General features: G+C 43.5%; 1 protein-coding gene and 1 non-coding gene across 7 annotated transcripts in view; one reads left to right on the forward strand and one right to left on the reverse strand.

Annotated features, from left to right (window-relative positions):
* Positions 1-3,715: 3,715 nt before the first annotated feature.
* On the reverse strand, positions 3,716-3,823 carry LOC125917420 (U6 spliceosomal RNA). Its single transcript, XR_007456188.1, has one exon. It is a non-coding gene; the product is annotated as a U6 spliceosomal RNA (small nuclear RNA).
* A 6,627-nt stretch (positions 3,824-10,450) lies between these two features.
* PPP2R1B (protein phosphatase 2 scaffold subunit Abeta) overlaps positions 10,451-22,214 on the forward strand; it is a 33,639-nt gene continuing 21,875 nt past the window's right edge. For 4 of the 6 annotated variants that reach the window (XM_049613577.1, XM_049613561.1, XM_049613589.1 and 1 more), the window contains exons 1-8: positions 10,452-10,609; positions 11,441-11,531; positions 11,923-12,023; positions 15,636-15,868; positions 16,170-16,317; positions 21,005-21,160; positions 21,363-21,477; positions 21,865-21,935. In XM_049613577.1, the coding sequence (XP_049469534.1) occupies positions 10,496-10,609; positions 11,441-11,531; positions 11,923-12,023; positions 15,636-15,868; positions 16,170-16,317; positions 21,005-21,160; positions 21,363-21,477; positions 21,865-21,935 (1,029 nt within the window). In that variant the 5' untranslated portion in view covers positions 10,452-10,495. Of the gene's footprint in view, positions 10,610-11,440; positions 11,532-11,922; positions 12,024-15,635; positions 15,869-16,169; positions 16,318-21,004; positions 21,161-21,362; positions 21,478-21,864; positions 21,936-22,214 lie in introns of all 6 variants that reach the window. The other 2 variants (XM_049613585.1, XM_049613570.1) reach the window with 2 other exon arrangements.

The following is a 22,214-nucleotide window of genomic DNA, read 5'->3' on the forward strand; positions in this document are numbered from 1 at the left end:
GGCTCTGGTCACAATCTCTAGGTTTTGTGGGTTTGAGCCCCACATCGAGCTCTTGGGATTGAGTGAAGCCTGGTTGGGATTCCCCCCTCCTCCCCCCCCCCCACTCATGCTCTGTCTCTCAAAATAAACTTTATTTATTTAAAAAAAAAACCTTTTTTTAATGTTTATTTTTGAGATAGCAAGAGAAAGAGTGCGAGTGGAGAGAGGCAGAGAGAGAGAGGGAGATATAGAATCTGAAGCAGGCCCCAGGCTCTGAGCTGTCAGCACAGAGCCTGACTCAGGGCTCAAATTCATGGACAGTGACATCATGACCTGAGCTGAAGTCTGATTGTTAACGGACTGAGCCATCCAGGTGCCCCTCAAGATAAACTAAAAAAAAAAAAAAAAAAAAAAAAAAAAAAAAAAAAAAAAATTCAATAATATCAAGTAGTGAGTGATTTTTAAATTTTAATTTTATTTGTTTTTAAATGTTTATTTTATTTTGCGAGTGAGTAGAGGAGGGGCAGAGAGAGAGAGGGAGAGGGAGAGAGAGAATCCCAAGCAGGGCTTGAACTCCGCAACCCATGAGATGATGACCTGAGCTGAAATCAAGAGTTGGATGCTTAACGCACTGAACCACCCAGGCCCTCCCCCTCCCCCTCCCCCCTCCACTGCCCAGTGTGAGTGATTTTTGTATTTTTAAACTGAAGGCTGTTTTGGCTCTCTTCAGCTGTGCAGTTCAACCTAGACCTGACATTGAAAGAAATTATAACTAACAGATTTGATGAATAAAATGAAGCAAATTTAGATAAGGGGTATGAGATGACAGAATTGTAGTGACACAATTTGGAAGATGTAATGACTGACATCTCCATGGAAGTGACTATTCTTCTTAGAATAGTTTGTGATTAAATTAACAATTGGATTAAATAGCATTTTACCTGAGTAGGAACGTTTAAATGTTTTACGTGAACCTTAGGTATCTTCCTAAACTACTTTTGAATGGTGGGGCTTTTTGTTCTTGTTTTTGCTTCCAGTTTCTGGGCTGCTTATTCCGTTGTTACATGCCTGGGGATAGAAATAAAAACAACGGACTCTTGATGGCTCTGACGTGTGAGTTAAAATAACTTTGATCTTGACTGGCCTGCGGAACTGGAGACATTGCCCTGTATTGACCATTTTAATTCTTGAATCTCAAATTGGCAAATAAGAAGGGTGTGCTTTTTGGTCTGCTTACTAGCTGCTTCCGCAGCATCACACTCAGTGCTGGAGAAGATGTGACCTACAGAGCAGTGATTCTCAACCACAGCTGCAGGAGAGGCTCACTGGAGACCATTTAAAAAATCATCCCTATCTTCTTGAGTCCCCCAAGGAATTCTGAGTTAGTAGCTACAGATGGGCCCTGGCATTTATTTTAAAAAACCTTTTTATGTGGTTTTCTAATATCCACCGCAATTGTTATTAGAGGCTGGAAGGCAAACAGTCACACCAAAGATCAAAGGTAATTGAGTAGGCAAAATGTTTGCTGTTCTTTTCCACTTACAGCCCCTGGCGATGCACACTTCCATGTACACTTCTTGCCACTCCCATCCCCCAACCCCATGTTTTCTCTATTTTTTCTGACTTCCAAACTTTACCTGCCCTCTTACCCATTCTCTCTGGGGCCTGCTTTCTGGGAAACAAGTAACTAATAGGGTACTGATGGACACTAATGAATGTTCATAATTTACTGCAGTTCTCTTCCCATTGATCCTCTCAGCACATTTAAATGGGAACACATCTGGAAAAGAGCAATGACTAATTTTGGTCATTTCAGACCCATTCAAGTGCCATTTTATTGATGGATGGGGAGGAGAGTGTTTGAGCAGGCAGATCCAACCTTGAGGAAGACTCAAGATCTTTTAAGTTCAGACCCTATTGATCGGCACTGCTCAGCCTACTCAGAGAAGGACCTGTGGCTCTGGTGAGCAGAGTGAAAAAACGTGCCGGTGGATAGTTAGCCCTGCGCAGGGCACGCTGGGCGAACCTACTTTGTAGATTTCGTATACTACGCTCTGGGGGCATGTACAGTGAAGACTTCCCCTTTGTTACTCGCACTGGTCTTTGGCAAAGGTTCCGGGAGCCGCTGCCCTCCCCCCACCCCCACATGCACACACAGACACGAGAGCAAAGGTTAATCTCATTCTGAGAGAAATGACCTGAAATGTGCCCCCTCAATCAACAAGAAAACACCATGTATATCATTCAGCAGTTGGTCTTGCTTTTTTCTTGCCTTAATTGACAATACGTGTCTCTTAAGCTTCCCTGGTATTTCCGAGAATATATTCTCATTTTTTTTTCTTGCCTGTGAAATATTTGTGGAGTTCTGTAGGAAAAGGAGGCTGGTTTTACAGTGCTACATTTATAAAAGAATCTTAAGTGCTTTTTTCAACTCAGCCCTTTCCCCTCTACTTGGGCCTTTTCAATAATTGTGTTTTTACAGTCTGTGATTACTGGAGATACTCTAAAAAATAACACCAAAGTTTAAATTTGTTGCCATGTTTTTTTTGGTTTTGTTTTTGTTTTTGTTTCTGTTTTTCGGTTTTGTTTTTGTTTTACTTCCAAGTATCATTATTTCTGAAAACTTGCTGAGGCAGCCGGACTGCATGCAGTGCCCTTGTAGAGACTTCCCTAAGTCCAGCAGGGGGCAGCCCATTCTCACTGAAAATTTCACCATTTCTTTTATTCCAGGATGCTAATTTGTTTCAGTATTTGCAGTATTCTTTGGTGTATAAATTCCTGTGTAAATGGAAATATCTGAGCTACATTTCTTCAGTTAAAATTTTCTAAACGCTTATTTATTTTTGAGAGAGACAGAGTGCGAGCGGGGGAGGGGCAGAGAGCGAGAGAGAGGGAGACACAGAATCTGAAGCAGGCTCCAGACTCTAAGGGGTCAGCACAGTGCCTGACATGGGGCTCGAACCCAGGGACTGAGATCATGACCTAAGGTGAAGTTGGAAGCTTAACTGACTGAGCTACCCAGGTGCCCCTGAGCTGTATCTCTTTAGAATGCATGGTTACATTGCTGTAATGGCAAAAATTTCCTGGAGAAAACCATGCCCTTAATTTATGGGCGATGGATCATCTACCCCAAAAGTGATTCCTGGGTTGGGAAATGATCCACAGGTCAATTCCTCACAGTTAATGTCACTACTCTTTAACATGACTTTGGTAGTATTCATAGGTAGTAAAAGGTATGTGTTTGCTTGAAGAGGGGTAGCAGCTACTTTGAGGTGTAATTACCAGCCATTTGCCCATTGTCAGGGTTCCAAACATGAGCAAGCTACTTCATACACACAGTCTTAACTTTGCCTCTGTTCAGTTACTGACCTTGTCAAAGGCAACCCAAAACCTATGTGAGTGTGCACAGTGCTCCCCTCTGTCAGATGCTGACACATTATCCACACGGTGGCTCAAAGGAAAGTAATAGCATGTAGCAGAGGCTGAGCCATATAAAGGCCTTAGAATACCTTTGATTGCTCCTCTTGTGCAGGTCATTAGATGCAAAGCAAACATTTGCAGAACATGGACATTTAAAACAGTAAAGGGTACCCACCTAGGCAGATAGGCCTTGGGGACCAGACAAGGTCAGCTGTTTGAAATAGGAGATTTCTTTCTTTTTCCGTGTGATGGCTGATACCCTCTCTTGAGCTCAAACTTGATGGGGAATGTTTTTTTTGTTTGTTTGTTTTGTTTTTTAATTAGGGAATACTTCATGAATTTGTGAGTCATCGTTGCATGTGCAGGGGCCATGCTAATCTCTGTGTTGTTCTGATTTTAATATAGGTGCTGCTGCAAGGAGCATGGGGGTTTGGGAGTCTTTTAGTATGTTTTTTTTTCTTTTTACTTTTCTTTCTTATACCCTCTAGATTGTCAGATTTGCTCTTCAGAGACGTAATATGAATAATAGCTAACATATTAAGCACTTACTGTATGTCAGGAATATTTCAAGTTGCTTTTTTCTTGCATAATCCTTACAACAACCTTATGAGGGTGAAAACTGTTAATACCTCTTCTTAAGGTATTCTTCTAATATTCTTCTAATATTACATGGCCTGCCTAAGATCACCTTAGGTGGGAAGTAGCAGGCCTGGGATTCAAACCTAAGCAATCTGTCTGACTCCAGATCCTCTCTCTCAACCATGACATCACACTCCCTATCTCAAGACCTCTTGGAAGTCAACAGCCCTCGAGCTCCTTTTTTGGATGTTATGTTGAGGTACCCAGAATGATTAGACAGGTAGAGATAAGTCAAAGCTGTTTCAGTCTTTTTACCACCTGCTTAATCTGCCTTCAGAAACCACAGCCTGGAGTTTGAGTGTGCAGATAACAGAGTCGGTCTTTCTAGGGGTTAAGAGGTCTGTGTGGTCCAGCTAATTTTAATCACAGCTAGATGAGACAGGGAGCTGATTTCCTGAAGTCCTAGAAGTTAGTGGGAGTTCCGGTTTCTGATTACAGTCCCGGCTGAATTTCTGCTGAGGGTGAGTGACGTGTCCAGGGGGTCTTGGCGTGGGTTTGTTCTCACTCCTGTGACCTTTTTCCTAATAGTTCAGGGCAGGTCAGAAAAGAATGTGGGAAGAAATACTATCTTCAGGGGACCTACAGGGTAAAGCTTTCAGGAGACAAGGAATATTTTAAGTAATCTCTGCTTTTGCTAAATCAAACCTCTGTCTCGTTGCAACTTGGGGACATTGTGCCCAGATGCTGAAAACTACTACTTAGGTTGGCTGGGTCTGGTACAAGACAGGTGATACAGGCTTAGAAAAATAAAGAAGAAGGAAATGTGAAATTTGTGGACACAGCAGAGCTAGAACGGGAGTAGCTGGCAGGAAAGGGCTATTATACATACTTACGGATGCCATGGGGAAGGTCGGCCAGGGAGAGGCAGAGTCTAGTCTACAGTGTGGTAACTAACCCAGAGCCAAAAGCCTTGTTTGTTTGAATACATAATCTTTTTCATCGTTCAGAAATGAAAAAGCCTAGATATCTTGGATATTGGTATCATAGATTGGGTCCTGAAATGATAAGAGACACTGGGAGAAAAATGGGTGAAATTGATGTAAAATCTGGAATATAGTATATAGTAAAAACAAACAAAAAACCCCACAAAAAACAGAAGGACAAATGGATAGATATACTGAACGTTGAAAAATCTCCCTTCCATTCTGTTCCCCAGGTACCTAGTTTTATTCCCACTCACCAACCAATGTGATTAGTCGTGTGTTCTTCTAGAGCCTTCTATCTTTAATACTTACACAAGCGCATCTGTGCATTCTACTTGAAACAAATGGTAAGATACTATATACACCATTCTGGCACTTGCTGTCTCTTTGTCTCAGTCATACAATATTTTAATACTACCTGTTAAGGAGCAATGTATTATTTTCAAACATTTTTGGGTTAAGTAACACCCCGCATCTTCAATAATACTGTGTACCTTGCTTTTGCATTTAACACTGTAACAAAGAGTTTTTGATGAGCTGTGTATAGCATCTGACAAGATAACAAGGGGTCTGCCCTAAGAAAGTTAGAGCCCACAATAGAACTCAAACATCTGAGACTTTTGAGAAAGCTCGCCGTGCCCGTCTGATCTCTAGGTTTGTTGTAGCTTAAGTCTGCTCTTGTGGTTGGAGAAGTACTCATTCTGGCTGGTGTTCTTGGCGAATCAGGGGCTTACGCACTTTGAGCGTAGGTCCCCAGATGTTCTCTTCTTTTGTTTGGTGTTGGCACCAACCAGTTATTGAATCCTTGGTGGTCAATAACTTCTTACATTTGTGAAGCATTTTCCATTGACAAGGTACTTTGTGTTATGAATCTTATTCCTCACAAGAACAAAGAGAGAGAGAGAGAGAGGGAGGAGAGATCAGCTAAGATTTGCCTCTATTTTCCCAATGAGAAAGCCTTCTGGAAGACCTTGAGTCAAGTGTTCTGACTCTAAATCACGTACTCTCTTCATCCTTTCATAGTGGTCCTCTTTGTTCCCAAAGCTCAATTGATTGGAATGTTTTCCTTCCTGCTTCGACTTCCTCAGTAGATAACTATTATAATGGCTAATATTTAAGGGTTGACTCATGTCAGTCAGGTACTAATCGAAGCACTATATATGAATTATTTAATCTTAACCACATGAGGTAAGCTTTATAGCTCTACACATGCTGAAACCAAGATTCAGAGAGGGTGATTTATTTGCTCAAAGTCACACAGCTAGTAATTGGCAAGCTAGGATATCCTTCCAGGTCATCCTGGCTCCAGTGAATACTCTTAACCATTCTGTATTCTGCCCTGAATGAGAACTGGCTGTCCCATGTCTTTGATTTGCTCTTCCCAAGAATTCAAGAGAAGTTGTGCTCTGGAAATCCAATACCAGTTTTATATCTGGTGATATAAACTGTGGCATGGAGGTAGAGGATGAAGCAAGGAGTAGTAATAATGCATGATTATTAGTGTCATAGCTTCTGCGTTCATTGTGATTCATTGTGTGACTCCAGGCAAAGCTTCATCTTCTTTGTCAAGTATTCCCAGCCTTGTAAAAATGGAATTAAGATTGTGAGGTGAAAATATTTGAGTCCCACAGGATTAAGACCGTCTTTGTATAGGGGCGCCTGGGTGGCTCAGTCGGTTAAGCATCCAACTCATGATTTTGGCTCACGTCGTGATCTCACAGTTCACGGGATCCAGCCCCATGTCGGGCTCTGTGCTGATGGTGTGGAGCCTGCTTGGGATTCTGTCTCTCCCTCTCTCTCTGCCCCTCCCCCGTTTGCTCTCTCTCTCCCAAATAAAAATAAACTTAAAAAAAGACAATCTTTGTATAAAAGTAAATTCACAATATCCTAGATGCTATGGTGATAATTACTGCTTTGCATTGAATTAAATGAAGATCTGGGAATCAGTTTATCAGGGTCATCTTGATAAATGAAGGTTGTTGGAAAATGCTTGCGTGTACCTCAGGTTTTCTGTGCGTGAACTGGAACATCTACCAGTTTGTATTGTGGTTATTGTTTTTTTCATCTACCACTTTCTTGACGGCCTTTTTAGTGGGATGACGCTTCTGGGTCTGCCTTGAGAGGACCACCTACATTACATGTCTGTCTCTCGCACTTGGCCTAGAGTGGGGTGGCTCTAGAGCCGATAAGCTTGAATGAACATTTACTTTGTAAAGCCCTGTGGATGGTGAGGAGGAAGCGATTAACTAAATTGAGGCAAGAGGCCACAGAGCATGACAGTGACATCATTCAGACTTCTTCGGGACTGATCTTTTCTGTAGTGACACTGGGAGCTAATACATGCACAAGAGTTGATGTCTGTTGATCCCATCTGCTTGTGTTTCTCCATATTCTTGATGCTTTGACAGGAAAGGGGGCAAGTCTGACCCCGTCTTCCCTTGGTTGACTAGATGAGTGGGTGTCAGGACTCTGTGCTTTTGTACTGAGAATGTCACACTGTTTCCTGAGTGTTGCTTTAAACTAACCACTGCCTAATCTCAGCTATTGCTTCTGGTGCTTCCTGGTCATTAGTTTCTTGTGTGTCTTGGGGGTGAGGGGGTTGTGTGGAGAGGAGACCAGAGGAGCAAGAAAGGAGAGGGTGTGGAAGCCGCCGAGTTCCACAGTGCTGTATTGGTAGTGCAGCTGAATTCCAGGAGCCCAGCAAAAGAGGGATCAGTTTAATCTGGCAAAAGCCATAGCCAAATAGGGACAGACTTACTTCTTGATAAGCAGTTTTAGCTGTCACTTGCTTTTGCTGGACAAGTTGTGGCCTCCAAAGACTCTCTTCATACTCGTCCTGAGCAGCTGCTTGTTGACATGGAAATTATCTTTGCAGATGTTTTTAAATCAATGACTTTGAAATATTAGTGTGTGCACAATAAAATGCCCCACCCTACTCTCAGGGATTCTGATTCAATTGATCTGGGGTGGAGGCCAGGAATCTGCATTTTTTTCTAACACGCGTTAGGTGATTTAGATAGTCCGTGGACCACACTCCCCAAAAGACTTAGATTTTGTTCTAGTTTCCCTTTGGCCCAGTTTCTGGAATAGCTTCTTTTCTGCTGTAGTCTGTTTTAATCGGTTTCTTTATTGAAGGATTTATTAGCATCTCCGTGTTTACTACCTGTTCCTTTCTCACATCATCACAGTAACTAGAGAGGGAACCAGAGGCAGTTAACTCCATTTTATTGGGGGTGAGGGGGTGGGAGATGGAACCGAGGCATAGGAAGAGGTAGGTCACAGTGAGTCAGAGGCAGAGGTGGTGGGAATTGAAGTCCCGAATTGATGACTCTCAAACCAGGCAATTTTCTGGGACCTATTTTTTCAGCTTGTAATTTCATATTTAATCATAGTTACTCCTTAGGTATGCCATTCATTGTGCTTGGGTAAGGAAAGCCTATCTGAGCTTTAAACAAAATAGAATTAATTGGTGCTAATTTTTCAGCATAGTGAGGCTCATCTAAGCTTGAGCAAACATGTGGATGATGGTATGTGTGGGACTGGTCTTGATGTGTTTCTGTATTTGCTTCCTCTACCATTTCTGAAGACTTTTTACAGCAAGTATAAGGGAGCAGATTTCTCGTCCACATACCAATAGGAACCCCCTCTGATCTTCTAACTGGTAAAGTGCAAAATCGAAAAACCTTCTAGCCCTTTTCCCCTCAACCTTGAGTGGTATTTGAATCCATTTCTAAAGGAAAAGAAAATCGTGAAAACTCTCAGGCAATTTAAATTATTTTTATTACAATGTTATTTAAACTTGCAAATATACAATAGGAATATAATGTTCTTTTATTTATAGTTCTTATATGCTAAAAAACTGAGAGAGCTCTACAATTTAAATCCAAGTGAGACTGAATTATCCCTTGTATTGTGACTGTTGTCTTGCCTGTGAGAGCTCAGCTTCTTTTGAGTTCAAAGTACAGGTGCCACCAAGTGACCCATGGCACCTGTTTGCTCTACTTTTCTGTTAGAAATGCTGCGACAGTCAAGTTCCATGATGTCATTTGGCTTTCACTGAGTGCATGAAAACCCCATTTTCAGTTTAAATCCACCTCTGCTCTTCTCTCATTAACCTAGAATGGCAAAAGCACTGAAACACACATGCAAATGTAAGGATAGAAATAGTGTGGCCTACTGGCTATAAAGCCGCCATCCAGATAATCCAGAATATGTTCACATCAATCTAAAAGATATTACCAAAATGAAAACCAAATTGAAACCCTACAGAATACATCCGCAGACCTAATTTGAGAGATAACTGTTCAGGTCCATTGGTTCCCAAACTTTAATGCTATCAAGGCTCCATCTACTGTGTCGACTTCCCAGAACCCTGTTTTTTTTGTTGTTGTTGTTTTGTTTTGTTTTTTAAGTCTCCTAAATTACATTTGTTAATAACTTTATGTTTGTATTAATTAGATACATAGAAGTACCATTTCAGAGCTTATGATCACCGTATGTAGTTTATCATTCTAAGCTGCTTAAATTGTAGTCGGAAGCAAACAAAAAACAGGGGGACATCCTAGTTCTGTGTGCCCTTGATAAAGGGTGAAGGAAAACTTTCCATTAACTTTTCTAAGAAAGAACTCCAGCACTCTCCCCTCCTCCTCCTGCTGGCTTTGAGGACTCGTGGAGTTCTAGGGACGCCACTTTAGCCTTTCTCGTAGAGCAAAGTAGCCACTCCACCCAATCTGGAAGGATTAAAGCTTGTCCTCGTTTTGCGTGATTGTTGTACTTCTAGCATGCTAAAGACCTAAAAGAGGGAGGAAGAAAAAAAAAACAACAGAAGGCACCATTCCAGTACCAAACTGAAAAGAAACACAAAAACAAGAGAGCAGCATGTTTTTAACAGCTTGCATGGAAAAAGCGGAAAAAATATTGACTGGGGAGTTTGGACAGCCCCGTTCATTTTCTCTCGCCGCCCGCGTTATTTGTCTTACGAAGCAGGAGCCAGATACAATTCTGGCTCACAGGCCAGAGGAAGAGGTGGAGGGGTTCTTTGAAAGCTAGCGGGGAAATTAGGGCTGGAGACCCGGTGGCTCAGGGCCAGGACGAAGCCGGGGGAGGCGCTAAATCTGTTTTCCTCCTGCCCTCGGGCATCCTCTTTGGTCTGCCTGAGTCCTGGGAGCAGGGCTCGCAACACTCAGGTAGGTCCTTGATCCCTTCAGCCCATCATGAGCAGAATGCATTCCTGCCCCTGTTTCTTTCGGCTGTGTAAAGGATGTGGGGGCTCCATTCGCTTCCTCAGCCCACCCTTGTTCTGGAGTTTAGACGTGCAGTCCCCGCAATGGGGTCCACGTGGGGGCCTCCTTCAGCCGGGCGGGGACTCTACTCCCCCACTTCGGCGAAGCAGGAGCACTGGCCTTAGTTCCGCCGGCCTGGGCGCGGGGCGGGGCCTGGGCGCGGGGCGGGGCCTGGGCGCGGGGCGGGGCCTGGGCGCGGGGCGGGGCCTGGGCGCGAGGCTGGCGGCGGCAACCAGCCGGAGGAGAAAGAACATGGCGGGCACAGCGGGGCCCGGGACCGGCCCGGGGGCAGCGGGAGGAGATGGAGACGATTCGCTATACCCGATCGCGGTTTTAATCGACGAGCTCCGCAACGAGGATGTGCAGGTACTGGAATTGGGCCGGGGAATGGAGTTGGGCCCGGCGGGGCGTGTGGTAGGGGAGGAGGAAGGCCGGCGCCGTGGTGGGAGAGGCCCGGGGACTGAAGGAGCCGGCTTCGGCGGTGGGAGAGGCCCGGGGACTGAAAGAGCCGGCTTCGGCTTCTGAACAGAAATTTAATTGAGAGGAGGGGAAGGTCCCAGGAGGGGTGTGGTGGCTTGACTAGACCTTATCTGGACCTGGGCAGAGCTCCCACTCCCAGCGTCCGGTCCCGGCGGTTGTGGGAGCCCCGGCTTCCCAGCCCCGGCTTCCTGCCTGGGCGCCCCTTCCGGGCGGTGCAGGGAGGCGGATTCGCGTCCAGTCCTGGGCCGGGAGGAGGCCGACGTGGCCCGAGGGGGCTGGAGCGGGCTGCAGGTGAATGAAAGCTTTCCTCTAGGCTGGGAAACTGGCTGTGCTTGGTGGGTAGAGAGAGAGTGGGGTGGCTTACCTAGATGAGTTGGTGCGTTAGCTCTGCTGTAACTTTTCTTTGGAGAGGCAAGGGTTGTCTTCAACCATTTCACCTGCTTCACTAGTGCCAGTGTGCTCTCATTTTGAAATCGTCTCCCTTCCTGTATGTGGTATTTTCTTTTTCTAACGGGCCCCATGAGTGTGGCTCTTAAAAAAATCTTCGTTTGGTTAAAATGAAGGCATGTTCCACTGCTTCTGAGGTTCCTCATAGAATCAAACCCAAGTTGAAGGTTTGCCTCTTTCTCAGTGTGTGTCGTTGTCTCACTTGTTTGTAGTATTCTTGTTTTGGTCTAAATCACAACTGTTTATTCTTTGCACTTTGTATTTTTAAAGCTCCGCCTTAACAGTATTAAGAAGTTATCCACAATTGCTCTGGCACTTGGAGTAGAAAGGACACGAACAGAACTGCTGCCATTCCTTACAGGTATATGAATTTTTTGTTTGAAGAGAGGCATGGCCATTTCCATTTTCTGTGGCTTTCAAATTTTCCAGTGGCTTTCAAGACTTTGACTCTTTTTTTAGAAAGTGTTACCCACACTATTGAGTACTAAGCTGAGCCTGATGCACTCTGAGGAAACGAGACAGGGCATAGCATAATGGGGCCAGATGTATTCAGTTAACTGTTGAGCTCATGGGAAAGTCATTGATACGGGGTTATCAACTTCTAATTCATTGTGTCATACAGATCTGGAATGCTCTTAGGATTGTGACGGGCCCCTCTAGCTAAATATCGAGTCTATTCCTAGTTCTCTGTGAGTGTCCAGCTCCGGGCCTGCTCTCTTTGTTGATGAGTACCTAGTCGTTGTCATTTCCAGATACGATTTATGATGAAGATGAGGTACTGTTAGCTCTTGCTGAGCAACTGGGAAATTTCACTGGCCTGGTGGGAGGTCCTGACTTTGCCCACTGTCTGCTGGTGAGTATATTTTGCCTACCATTCTTCCATAACTTAACCTGTATAAACCATACAATATTTGTCGATAGGAACACTACATTTTTAATGAAGGGTTTTTTTTGTTTTTTTTTTAATTTTTTTTCAACGTTTTTTATTTATTTTTGGGACAGAGAGAGACAGAGCATGAATGGGGGAGGGGCAGAGAGAGAGGGAGACACAGAATCGGAAACAGGCTCCAGGCTCCGAGCCATCAGCCCAGAGCCCGACGCGGGGCTCGAACTCACGGAGTGTGAGATCGTGACCTGAGGTGAAGTCGGACGCTCAACCGACTGCGCCACCCAGGCGTCCCGAATGCAGGTTTTTTTTTTGTAGATAGCCTCAGTGTTGGCTGTTGAGAGGACAGATAATGTAGGCGCTTCGGATTCAACCCTTTTTCTGACTGAGAGCATCAGAACTTTGTGTGAACTTGCCAGTTGGGAGAAAAAGGGTTCGATTATTTTTATGGGTCTTCTCCCCACCCCCTGAAATTAGAGATCTTAATTCTCATCTAGCAGTGTCATGAATTTGGAAATGTTTATTAGCTTTTTCTTTTCTTTTTTTTTGTTTTTTAAAGCTCTTATTTCTGTAAGTAATCCCTATTTCCAGGGTGGAGTTTGAACTTAACAGCCCTGAGATCAAGAACTGTATGCTCTATAGACTGAACCAGTCAGGTGCCCTGGAAATGCTTATTAGCTTTTTGTCTTTGATTGTAAGCCTGTGGTTTGCTTCTGATTTACTCTGTGGATTTGATGAGTTCAGCTCAATTTGGTTGACATTTACCGATCACCTGCTATATCAGGCCCTGAAGTTACAGTGTTGCTGTGAAGAAGGCCAGCGTGAATGGGATGAGGTCTCTGCCTTAGGTATCGACAGACAATTACCGTACAGTGTTAAATGGAAGAATGGGAGCACATAAGAGGTACCTGAATAGCAGAAAGGAGAAAGGGATTCATCCAGGGTGATGAGAGAAAACCTCTTGGGGGATGATGTCTGAATTAGGTTTTGAAGGATGACAGCATTTGGACAAGATAGACATATATGCCTCATGGCTCAAATACTGTCTATATGATGTTGATCTCTGATTTTTCTTTCTACCTCTGACCTTTCCATAGAATTCCAGATACATCGATAGAGATATCTGCTTGTATCTCTCTACATTATCTGCCTGTGGCTTTTCCTCTTGGATATCAAACAGGCATTTCAGATTTAACATGCCTGGGTGGTTCATTTGGTTAAGCATCCAACTCTTGATAGTAGCTCAGGTCTTAATCTCAGGTTCGTGAGTCCAAGCCCTGAGTTGGGTTCCCTGCTGGGCATGGAGCCTACTTAAAAAAAAAAAAAAAATGTTAACATGCCTGAAACGGAACTCCATTTTCTCCCCCAAATATGCCTGTCATTTAGTGGTCCCATCTCAGTAAACGGCATCACTGTCCTCCCATTTGCACAAACCAAAACCTAGAAGACATTCTTGAAAATTTCTTTCACTCATTTCCCAGATTGGATCTGTTAGTAATTCCGGTAGATTCCAAATGCGTTCCAAATCAGTTCACTTTCCTTCTTCCCCACTACTACCTAGCTCATCTCTCCTCGTCTTTCCAGACGTCACAGTCTTTCTGCTAGATTACTGCAGTAACATCCTGACCAGTTGTTCTCCAGTCCTGCCTCCCACCCTTCCCTGTAGTCCACTGTTCACCTGGCACATGGGTTACTTCCTGCCACAGCTCTTAGAAAATCCAGATTCCAGGGCACCTGTGTGGCTCAGTCGCTTAAGTGACCAACTCTTGATTTCGGCTCAGGTCACGGTCTCATGGTTCATGAGATTGAGCCCCGCATCAGGGTCTGCACTGACAGCTCGGAGCCTGCTTGCGATTCTCTTTCCCTCTCTCTCTGCCCCTCCCCTCTTCATTCTCTCTCTCTCAAAATAAATGAATAAACTTAAAAATAAAGAAAATCCAAATTCCTATCTTAGGTTTCGTAAGCTAAGTTACAAGCTATCTCTGAATATATCTCCTACTGTGTTCCTTCTTGATAACCTCATTCTGTTTACAGGGATCTTCTTTCTGTCCTTTGAATAAACCAAGCTTATTATTACCCTAAGATTATTGCCCTATGTTGTCCCCTCTAATGTTCTCTTGAGCTTCTGGTGGCTGCGTCCTTGTCATTCAGATATCAACCTCAGTGCATCTTCTCAAAGAGGCCTTTCCTGAACACCCAGCCTGAAATTGCCTCCTAGTCACCCCTTATCACATCATCCTATTCTGTTTCTTTACAGGGTACTCATCACCATAAGATTATGTTCTTTGTTAGTTGTCTTCCTGCACTACAATAAAAGTCCACTAGAGCGAAGAACCTGTCTGCCTTGTTTTTTCTCTGTCCTCAGTGCTAAAATACAGCAGTAATCATTCATTGACTCGGGTTTGGAAGTACGAAACAGGTTGTGTGACTGGAGTACATAGGAGTGGTGGGCGGAACAGTAGAAGAGGGCCTGGAGACTTAGGCAGAGTTAAAATCCAGAGACAGCTCGTCTTTGATTCTCAGGAGCTTGGCCTTATCCTAGGGTAGTGATAGAGATGATCCACTGATACTGTATGAGAGGAGCTCCGAGGAGGCAGACGTAGCTAGTGAAAGGCCTTTCAAGTAAGAAAGCAGTATCCTTTTAAAGGGCTTCTGGAATACCTCTTAGGAATGCTAAGTACTTTCTACTTTTGTGTATTAAACATTTTTTGAAACGTAATATTAGTAGACACAGTTGTTTTCTTTAAGTCATAATTTTGTTTCAGTCTTTTCGTGAGTCCTGTATTGTGGATTTTTATCTTCAACATTTGCAGCTCATGGTGTATGCTGAATACGCCTCTGCCAAATGCAGACCCAGAAAGGAAGAGGTTCAGAGAACCAGCCCTCGTGTGCTTTTCGCTGGGCTGGGTCATGTTCACTTTCTGATCCTATTCCAGACCAACCCCTTTGGTCTCTTCTGTTTCTAAAGCTGCAAACAGGGATTCCTACCATCTCTGTGTTCTTCATTGCTCTGTCCACAACTCCTGCTCTCTGTCTGGCTCATAAAGAGTCTGCAGTGTCTTCTGAAAAAAGTGGTTTCGTACTCAGCCTCTTACATGTTAGGTAAGTTGATGGTGTGGGGCTGGTGGACAGGGCTGCTTCTCCGAAGGTTGTGTGGCCTCAGTGGCCTGATGAGATGTCATCCTTTAATTGTGCTGCCCACTGTTGCTCATGTTTTTGCAGTTACTCTTGAGGAAAAACATGGTCTTATCTGAATTTGGCTACATATCTTTTAAACCTAGTCATTCAGCTCACAGTAATATTAATATTGTGTCGAGTCTCCACGGTGTCGTTTGTAGACACCATCTGGGAATTGCCATCTGGGACATGAGACCTTGGCTGTCCTACAGAAGTCGTGTCTTCAGGTTGGACACACCATATGTTATCACTGTGTGAACTGAAAGTAACCATTTGGTGTGATGTAGCGAACATTCTGGTTACATGTACCATCTCCCTTCAGTCCCTGTAAAAGGTGATAATCTGTATCTACCCTGATTCAGTAAGTTTTCTTTTCTGATTTTTCCTTTTTGGCCTATTCAGCCTCCTTTGGAAAGTCTGGCAACTGTGGAAGAGACCGTGGTTCGAGACAAGGCTGTGGAGTCGCTGAGGCAGATCTCCCAGGAGCACACTCCTAATGCTCTGGAAGCCCATTTTGTACCTCTGGTGAAGCGTCTGGCGAGTGGAGACTGGTTTACTTCTCGCACATCTGCGTGTGGCTTGTTCAGTGTTTGCTATCCCAGGGCTTCAGATGCTGTCAGAGCAGAAATTAGACAGTAAGATACGTTGTTTTTTTGAGTTATTTGGGGTTTTTGGGAACTTCTGGCTGACAGTTACACAATACTCTGTTACCTGTGAGTGGCTGATAGCAGGACACATGTGATAACATGACTTTTTATCATTCAATTGAATATACGAGTGCTTTTAGATTAGAAGCCTACCTAAGCACTGATATTCATAAAAGAAAACCTCTAAGATGGCCGTGTGTGTGTGTGTGTGTGTGTGTGTGTGTGTGTGTTGGGGGCATTTAATTCAGTGGTACTTGACAGGAAATACCTTCATTATCATTTGCTTTAGGCACTTCCGTTCCTTGTGCTCAGATGACACTCCCATGGTACGACGTGCTGCCGCTTCCAAACTGGGCGAATTTGCAAAAGTTTTGGAATTAGATAGTGTGAAAAGTGAAATTGTTCCGCTGTTCACTAACCTAGCTTCAGACGAACAGGTAAGTTAGTGATTAGTATCTGAGGTACATAGATTTCCTTTCCTCTAACGTTTTAAGGATTCCTTTGGGAGTTTTGGTTATATGTTAGGATCCTTTTTGCAAAATTAATACTTAATTTTGGGCTAGATAATTTTTTTTTTAATGTTTATTTATTTTTGAGGCAGAGAGAGACAGAACATGAGTGGGGGAGGGTTAGAGAGAGAGAGGGAGACACAGAATGAGAAGCAGGCTCCAGGCTCCGAGCTGTCAGCACAGAGCCCGATGCGGGGCTTGAACTCACAGACCATGAGATCATGACCTGAGCCAAAGTCGGAAGCTCAACCGACTGAGCCACCCAGGCGCCCCTAGATAGAATTTAATATGAGCCATCTTGGTGCCTTTCCATTTCTGTCTTAACCAGACCATGATTTTCTCTTGTGCTGGCAGTGGTTAAAACAAGAGTCAGAGAGGAGATGGGAATCCTCTAAGAAGGGAAGACCAAAGCTGCTTTAAGGGCTAACACACCTTCACGCATTGCAGCCGGTCACAGCGGGGTCATGTTGCCTGGGATTTTTGACTTTCAGATAAACAAATGTGTTAGGAAGGCTGCCTGAGCCTCTCCCTTCTCTGGAGGACTGTATAGGGGGACTTTGTACAATAGCAATTTTAAGTCCAAGGATCTGGATCTCTTTGGTGTAGAAATAATAACAATAAGGAGCACCTGCAGTAAGTGTGTGATTTTTCTTAACCTGTCCTAAGGGGTTTTTACGTAAAAGAAATACTGGGGTAATAGTTGCCCCATGAGGTAGATAGCCCATGTTACGTGTTAGGGAATGACAGACACAGAAAGTCGAAGTAGCTTTTTCAGGATGGCATGGTTTGCAGTGGTGTAGATGGAGTTAGAGTCTAGGCAGTTGGGCTTCAGAGTCCAGAGCCTTCATGGCTAAGCCGAACTGCCTTCTTTGTGGCTAGAGGATCCACCCCCAGAGTTTCTAGACCCCAGAAGAATGCGTGTGGGTTTTAATTTGCTTGGTGTCTTCCTGGAATCACTTCACATGTGGAGGACCTGGACCTCTCGATGAGTCTCATATTGAAAGATGGTAAATCTTACCTTAAAATAATTGAAAAAACTTACTGAGATACCATATAGAGGGGAGCGCAAAAGATACAACTCTGAATAATAAGAAGGTTAGGAGGCAGAACTTTGACAGCCACTACCCTGGAAGCCCGCCCCAGCTCTCGCCCACGCACACCCACCCCCTGCCTGCTTCAGATAACACTTTCTCTTGACTTTTGTGGTTACCAGCTCTTACTTCTCTTTGTACTTTTATGGAACATTATAGTTTAAAACCACACTGTTCAACAAATATAGTGTAAGTTACCTGTTAATTTTTTAAGTTTTCCAGTAGTCACATTTTAAAAACTAGAAAATGGGAAATTAATTTTAATAGTTTATGTTATTTAACACACTGCGTGCAAAATAGTGACCATATGAACATGGGCATTAGCGTATTTCATGGACTCAAGAGCCACATGTGGGTGGTGGTTACATCGGACAGCAGAGGTTTAAATCCTCATTGGGATTTTATTGATGACGCTTCCCATGGTATAATTTAACATTTTCTTTTGTCCTCAGTATTTCCTGCAACTTGAATGTAGTGTGGGGGAGGAGGGTTTGTAAACTTTGCCTGTAAAGGGCCAGATGGTAAATATTTTCAGCCTTGTGGCTGTTGTAACTACTCAACTCTGCTTTCGTAGCACAAAAGCTCTATATGTAAACTGATGTGTGTGGTGTTGCAGTAAAACTTCATTTACATGAAGTAGCTGCAGTTTTGGATTCGGCCAGTGTTTGCCCCATCCATGATCTAGAGGCTTGATGAGATTTAGGTTTGATATTTTTGGGGTGATAAGACCACATTATATGTGGGATTGTACACTTCGTTAAGAGGCATATAATTTCTAGTTGTGATACATTAGAAAAAAAAAATAAGTGCTTAATTGTATGATATGTGTATGTGTATTCTGTCTGACCCCTGGTAGAATTGGGGCTCCTGGCTTAGTCATTTTTGGAAAAAACAGTTATTGAGTACCTGCTACATATCGGGCACTGTTCCAGTGCTGGGCTACAGTGTTTAACCATTATAAACAGATCAATAAGCATGATAAATGCTAGGATGAAAATAAAGTAGGGTGATGTAACAGGGACTGATTATAGGGCATTCCTCTAGACTGGTTAGTCAGAGAAGGACTCTGAAGTAGTGATACAAACTGAGAAACAAAAGAAAAATGCCAGCCATACCCTTTCCTGGAGTACCGGAGCTCCACTGGGAGAAGCCACCTAGCGTAAAGGCCGTCAGGTTGGAACAAAGCGGGTGACAGGGACTCTGGTAAGGTCTTCCGGAGAAGATAGGCCGAGGCCAGATCATGGAGGCCCTCTAAGTCAGGGTATGGAGTTTGAAGTTTTTTCCTAGGTGCAGTGAGAATACACCTAGATTGTAAGCAGAGGTGGTGTGACTTGGTGTAATGTACCTTTTAAAAAGAACGTCCCGGCATTCTGGCTTCTGGGTGAAAGCTGAATTGTAGGGGGGGGGGGGTGGGGTTTAGAAGCAGGAAGACCAGTTAGGAGACGTCTGCCGTAAGGTAGGCAAGGCAGGATGGTGAACTAAGGTGGCATAGTGAAGGTGGAGAGAATCTGGAGACAGGTTTAGAGGCAGAGTCACTGGGACTATGGGAAGAGGGGAAAGAGCAGTCAAGGAGACCTTGACCTTTGGCTTTAGCCCAAACCGGGTGGATGGTGGTGTCATTGCTGAGACAGAGAAGAGGCTGGGAAGAGGAGCAGGTATTGGGGAGAAAAGTCATTGATGAATTTAACAAATATTTATTGGTAAATATTTCCAGAGATGATAGTAGTCCCTTGATAGAGCATTGTTTTTGGATTCAAAATTCCTTGTATAGCCACTACCAGGAACCTAGTTCTGCCTTTTTTTAGCTGGTTTCCTTGAGGGTAGAGGAGTGAGTATCTTGGGGATACAGTAAATTATTGTTCATCGATGATTTTTAAAATTTGTAATATTTTGAAAAGTATGATGTGTAATATTTGTGAAATATGTAATAGCATATGCACACATGGTGTTCAGAGTTTTGGTTCCTCCTGGGTGCTTATGTTTTTACATATTTTTAGTTTCTATTTGTTAAGATTTCCAAGTCTGTAATCTCAATTCCTAATTTCTCATTGATGTGTCTAATTGCGTGTTTCCACTTGGTCAAAAGACACATAGGTATCACATTGGCATTTGGCAGTTTACATTGGGGGAGCTGAGGTCATTAATCTCACAGTTTTCTAAAGTTTTTGGCCTCTTTTTCCTAGGCTTGGTTACCTCAAAGTTATTCTGCCCCTGATTCTCAACATTTAAATCCAGTGTTGTTGTTGTTTTTTATTACTAACTCTTTTATTTTTTGTGTGTTTCTTTCCAAGTCATCATCTCATGCCCAAACTATTACTGTCACCCCAAACTGAGTGTTTTAAAAACTGAGCTTCCTAAGTGTTTCCCCTAGCCTTATTCTTTTGTTTTTGTTCTGATCTGTTAAACAGCTTGTTCAAGTAGTTTTCATTTTTGTCCTTCAACAACTTATTAGAGGAGGCCTTGAAGACATCATTACAATGTTCTCTTTTTTTATTTAATTTTTACATTTTCATTTGTTTTCCTTAATAAAAGCTCTGCACTCTAGCCAAGGAAATTACTGTTCACTCTACAACAAGGTATTCTGTTTTTGTTTTTGTTTTTAAATGTTTATTTATTTTTGAGAGACAGAATGAGCTGGGGAGGGGCAGAGGGAGAGGGACAGAAGATCCAAAGTGGGCTCCGTGCTGATAGCAGAGAGCCACATATGTGGGGCTTTAACTCATGAACCATGAAATCATGACCTGAGCCAAATGAAGTCAGGAGCTCAACTGACTGAGGCACCCAGGCCCTCCTAGAGCAAGGTTGTTTCTCCCTTTATGGATTTTTTTTTTTTTTTTAATGCTTATTTATTTTTGAGACAGAGAGAGACAGAGCATGAACGGGGGAGGAGCAGAGAGAGAGGGAGACACAGAATCGGAAGCAGGCTCCAGGCTCTGGGCCACCAGCCCAGAGCCCGACGCGGGGCTCGAACTCACGGACCGCGAGATCGTGACCTGAGCTGAAGTCGGACGCTTAACCGACTGAGCCACCCAGGCGCCCCTCCCTTTATGGATTTTGATACACTGTTCCAGGCAAAGGGATCAGCTGTATGGAAGGAAGGAAGGAAGGAAGGAAGGAAGGCAGGCAGGCAGGCAGGCAGGCAGGCATGAAGCTGTATGCAGTGGTTTTTTTTTTTTTTTTTCTTTCCATTCCATTTTTTTTAGAGTTCATTTATTTTTGAGAGACGGAGAGAGACAGAGTGTGAGCAGAGGAGGGGCAGAAAGAGAGGGAGACACAGAATCTGAAGCAGGCTCCAGGCTCCCAACTGTCAACACAGAGCCCCACGGGGGGCTCGAACTCACAAACTGTGAGATCATGACCTGAGCCGAGGTCAGCCCCTTAACTCACTGAGCCACCCAGATGCCCTTTTTTTTTTTTTTTCTTCTTTTAAATGAACCCCACAGCACTGCCTCGTACCACACGTACTGCCCTGTGGCTCTCGGTAGATACCATCTGACTAACAGAAAGAAGTTCTATTCCTTTAGGATTCAGTGCGTCTCTTAGCTGTGGAAGCTTGTGTCAGTATCGCCCAGTTGCTGTCCCAGGAGGACCTTGAGGCTCTGGTGATGCCCACGCTCCGGCAAGCAGCGGAAGATAAATCTTGGAGGGTTCGCTATATGGTAGCTGACAAGTTTTCAGAGGTAAGGTTATTATAGTGACGTCTTTTAAGTACTAAGACAAAAAAAACAAAACCTCTTTTTTGTTGTGTACCAGAAGTTTCTGAATGAATTCTTCTGAATGGGAATGCCTGTAGCAAGAATATACTGGAAGATTATACTGGTTTTGTTTTGTTCATGTTAAACTTGTTAGCGTGCATTAAAACATGTACAATTTTTTTTATAGCTCCAGAAAGCTGTGGGTCCTAAAATCACCCTAAATGACCTCATCCCCGCCTTTCAGAACCTACTCAAAGACTGTGAAGCTGAAGTCCGAGCAGCTGCTGCCCACAAAGTAAAAGGTTAAGGCATTCAATTGATGTCTCAGGACATAGCCTTCATTTTTGGTGTATTTTTTAAATGTCAGTGAATTTTGTATGTTTGTTATTGTGGGATGTGTCTTTGAGTAAGAGATGATTTCGGTGTGTGGAAATGCCACACTGTGAGACAGAGCTGCTCTATTTATATTTAAAACCAAATAACCATTGTATCTTGTTCCTGTCAAAAAGATGCCTTTTTAGGATTGGTGTATTTGGCGTATAGATTGATAAAAAGTACGCTCAGAATAAGACCTCTTTTCCCTTATTAGCTTAAACATATGATTTGATTTAATTTGCACCTCTTGGTAAACCTGGCATCTTGTAAATGGCTGTATGTAAGCACTATTGTTTTCTATTTATCTCTTTTAGAACTCTGTGAGAACTTACCCACTGAAGGTAGAGAGACCATAATTATGAGTCAGATTCTCCCCTATATAAAGGTAAACCTAACTAGGTTATTTTTTGTTTCACTCTGCCCTGTATGATACAAGGCAGACTTTACCTCCATTTTTCTCTTTCTTTGTTTTACCTTAAAGCTTTTTGAGGGGCACCTGGGTGGTCCAGTCAGTTACTGCTGACTCTTGGTTTCAGCTCAGGTCATGATCTCACGGTTCACGAGTTTGAGCCCTGCATTGGGCTCTGTGCTGACAGTGCAGAGCCTACTTGGGATATTCTCTCTCTCTCTCTCTCTCTCTCTCTCTCTCTCTCTCTCTCTCTCT

This window comes from Panthera uncia, chromosome D1 (assembly GCF_023721935.1).
Source record: "Panthera uncia isolate 11264 chromosome D1, Puncia_PCG_1.0, whole genome shotgun sequence".
In the NCBI taxonomy this organism is placed as follows: Eukaryota; Metazoa; Chordata; class Mammalia; order Carnivora; family Felidae; genus Panthera; species Panthera uncia.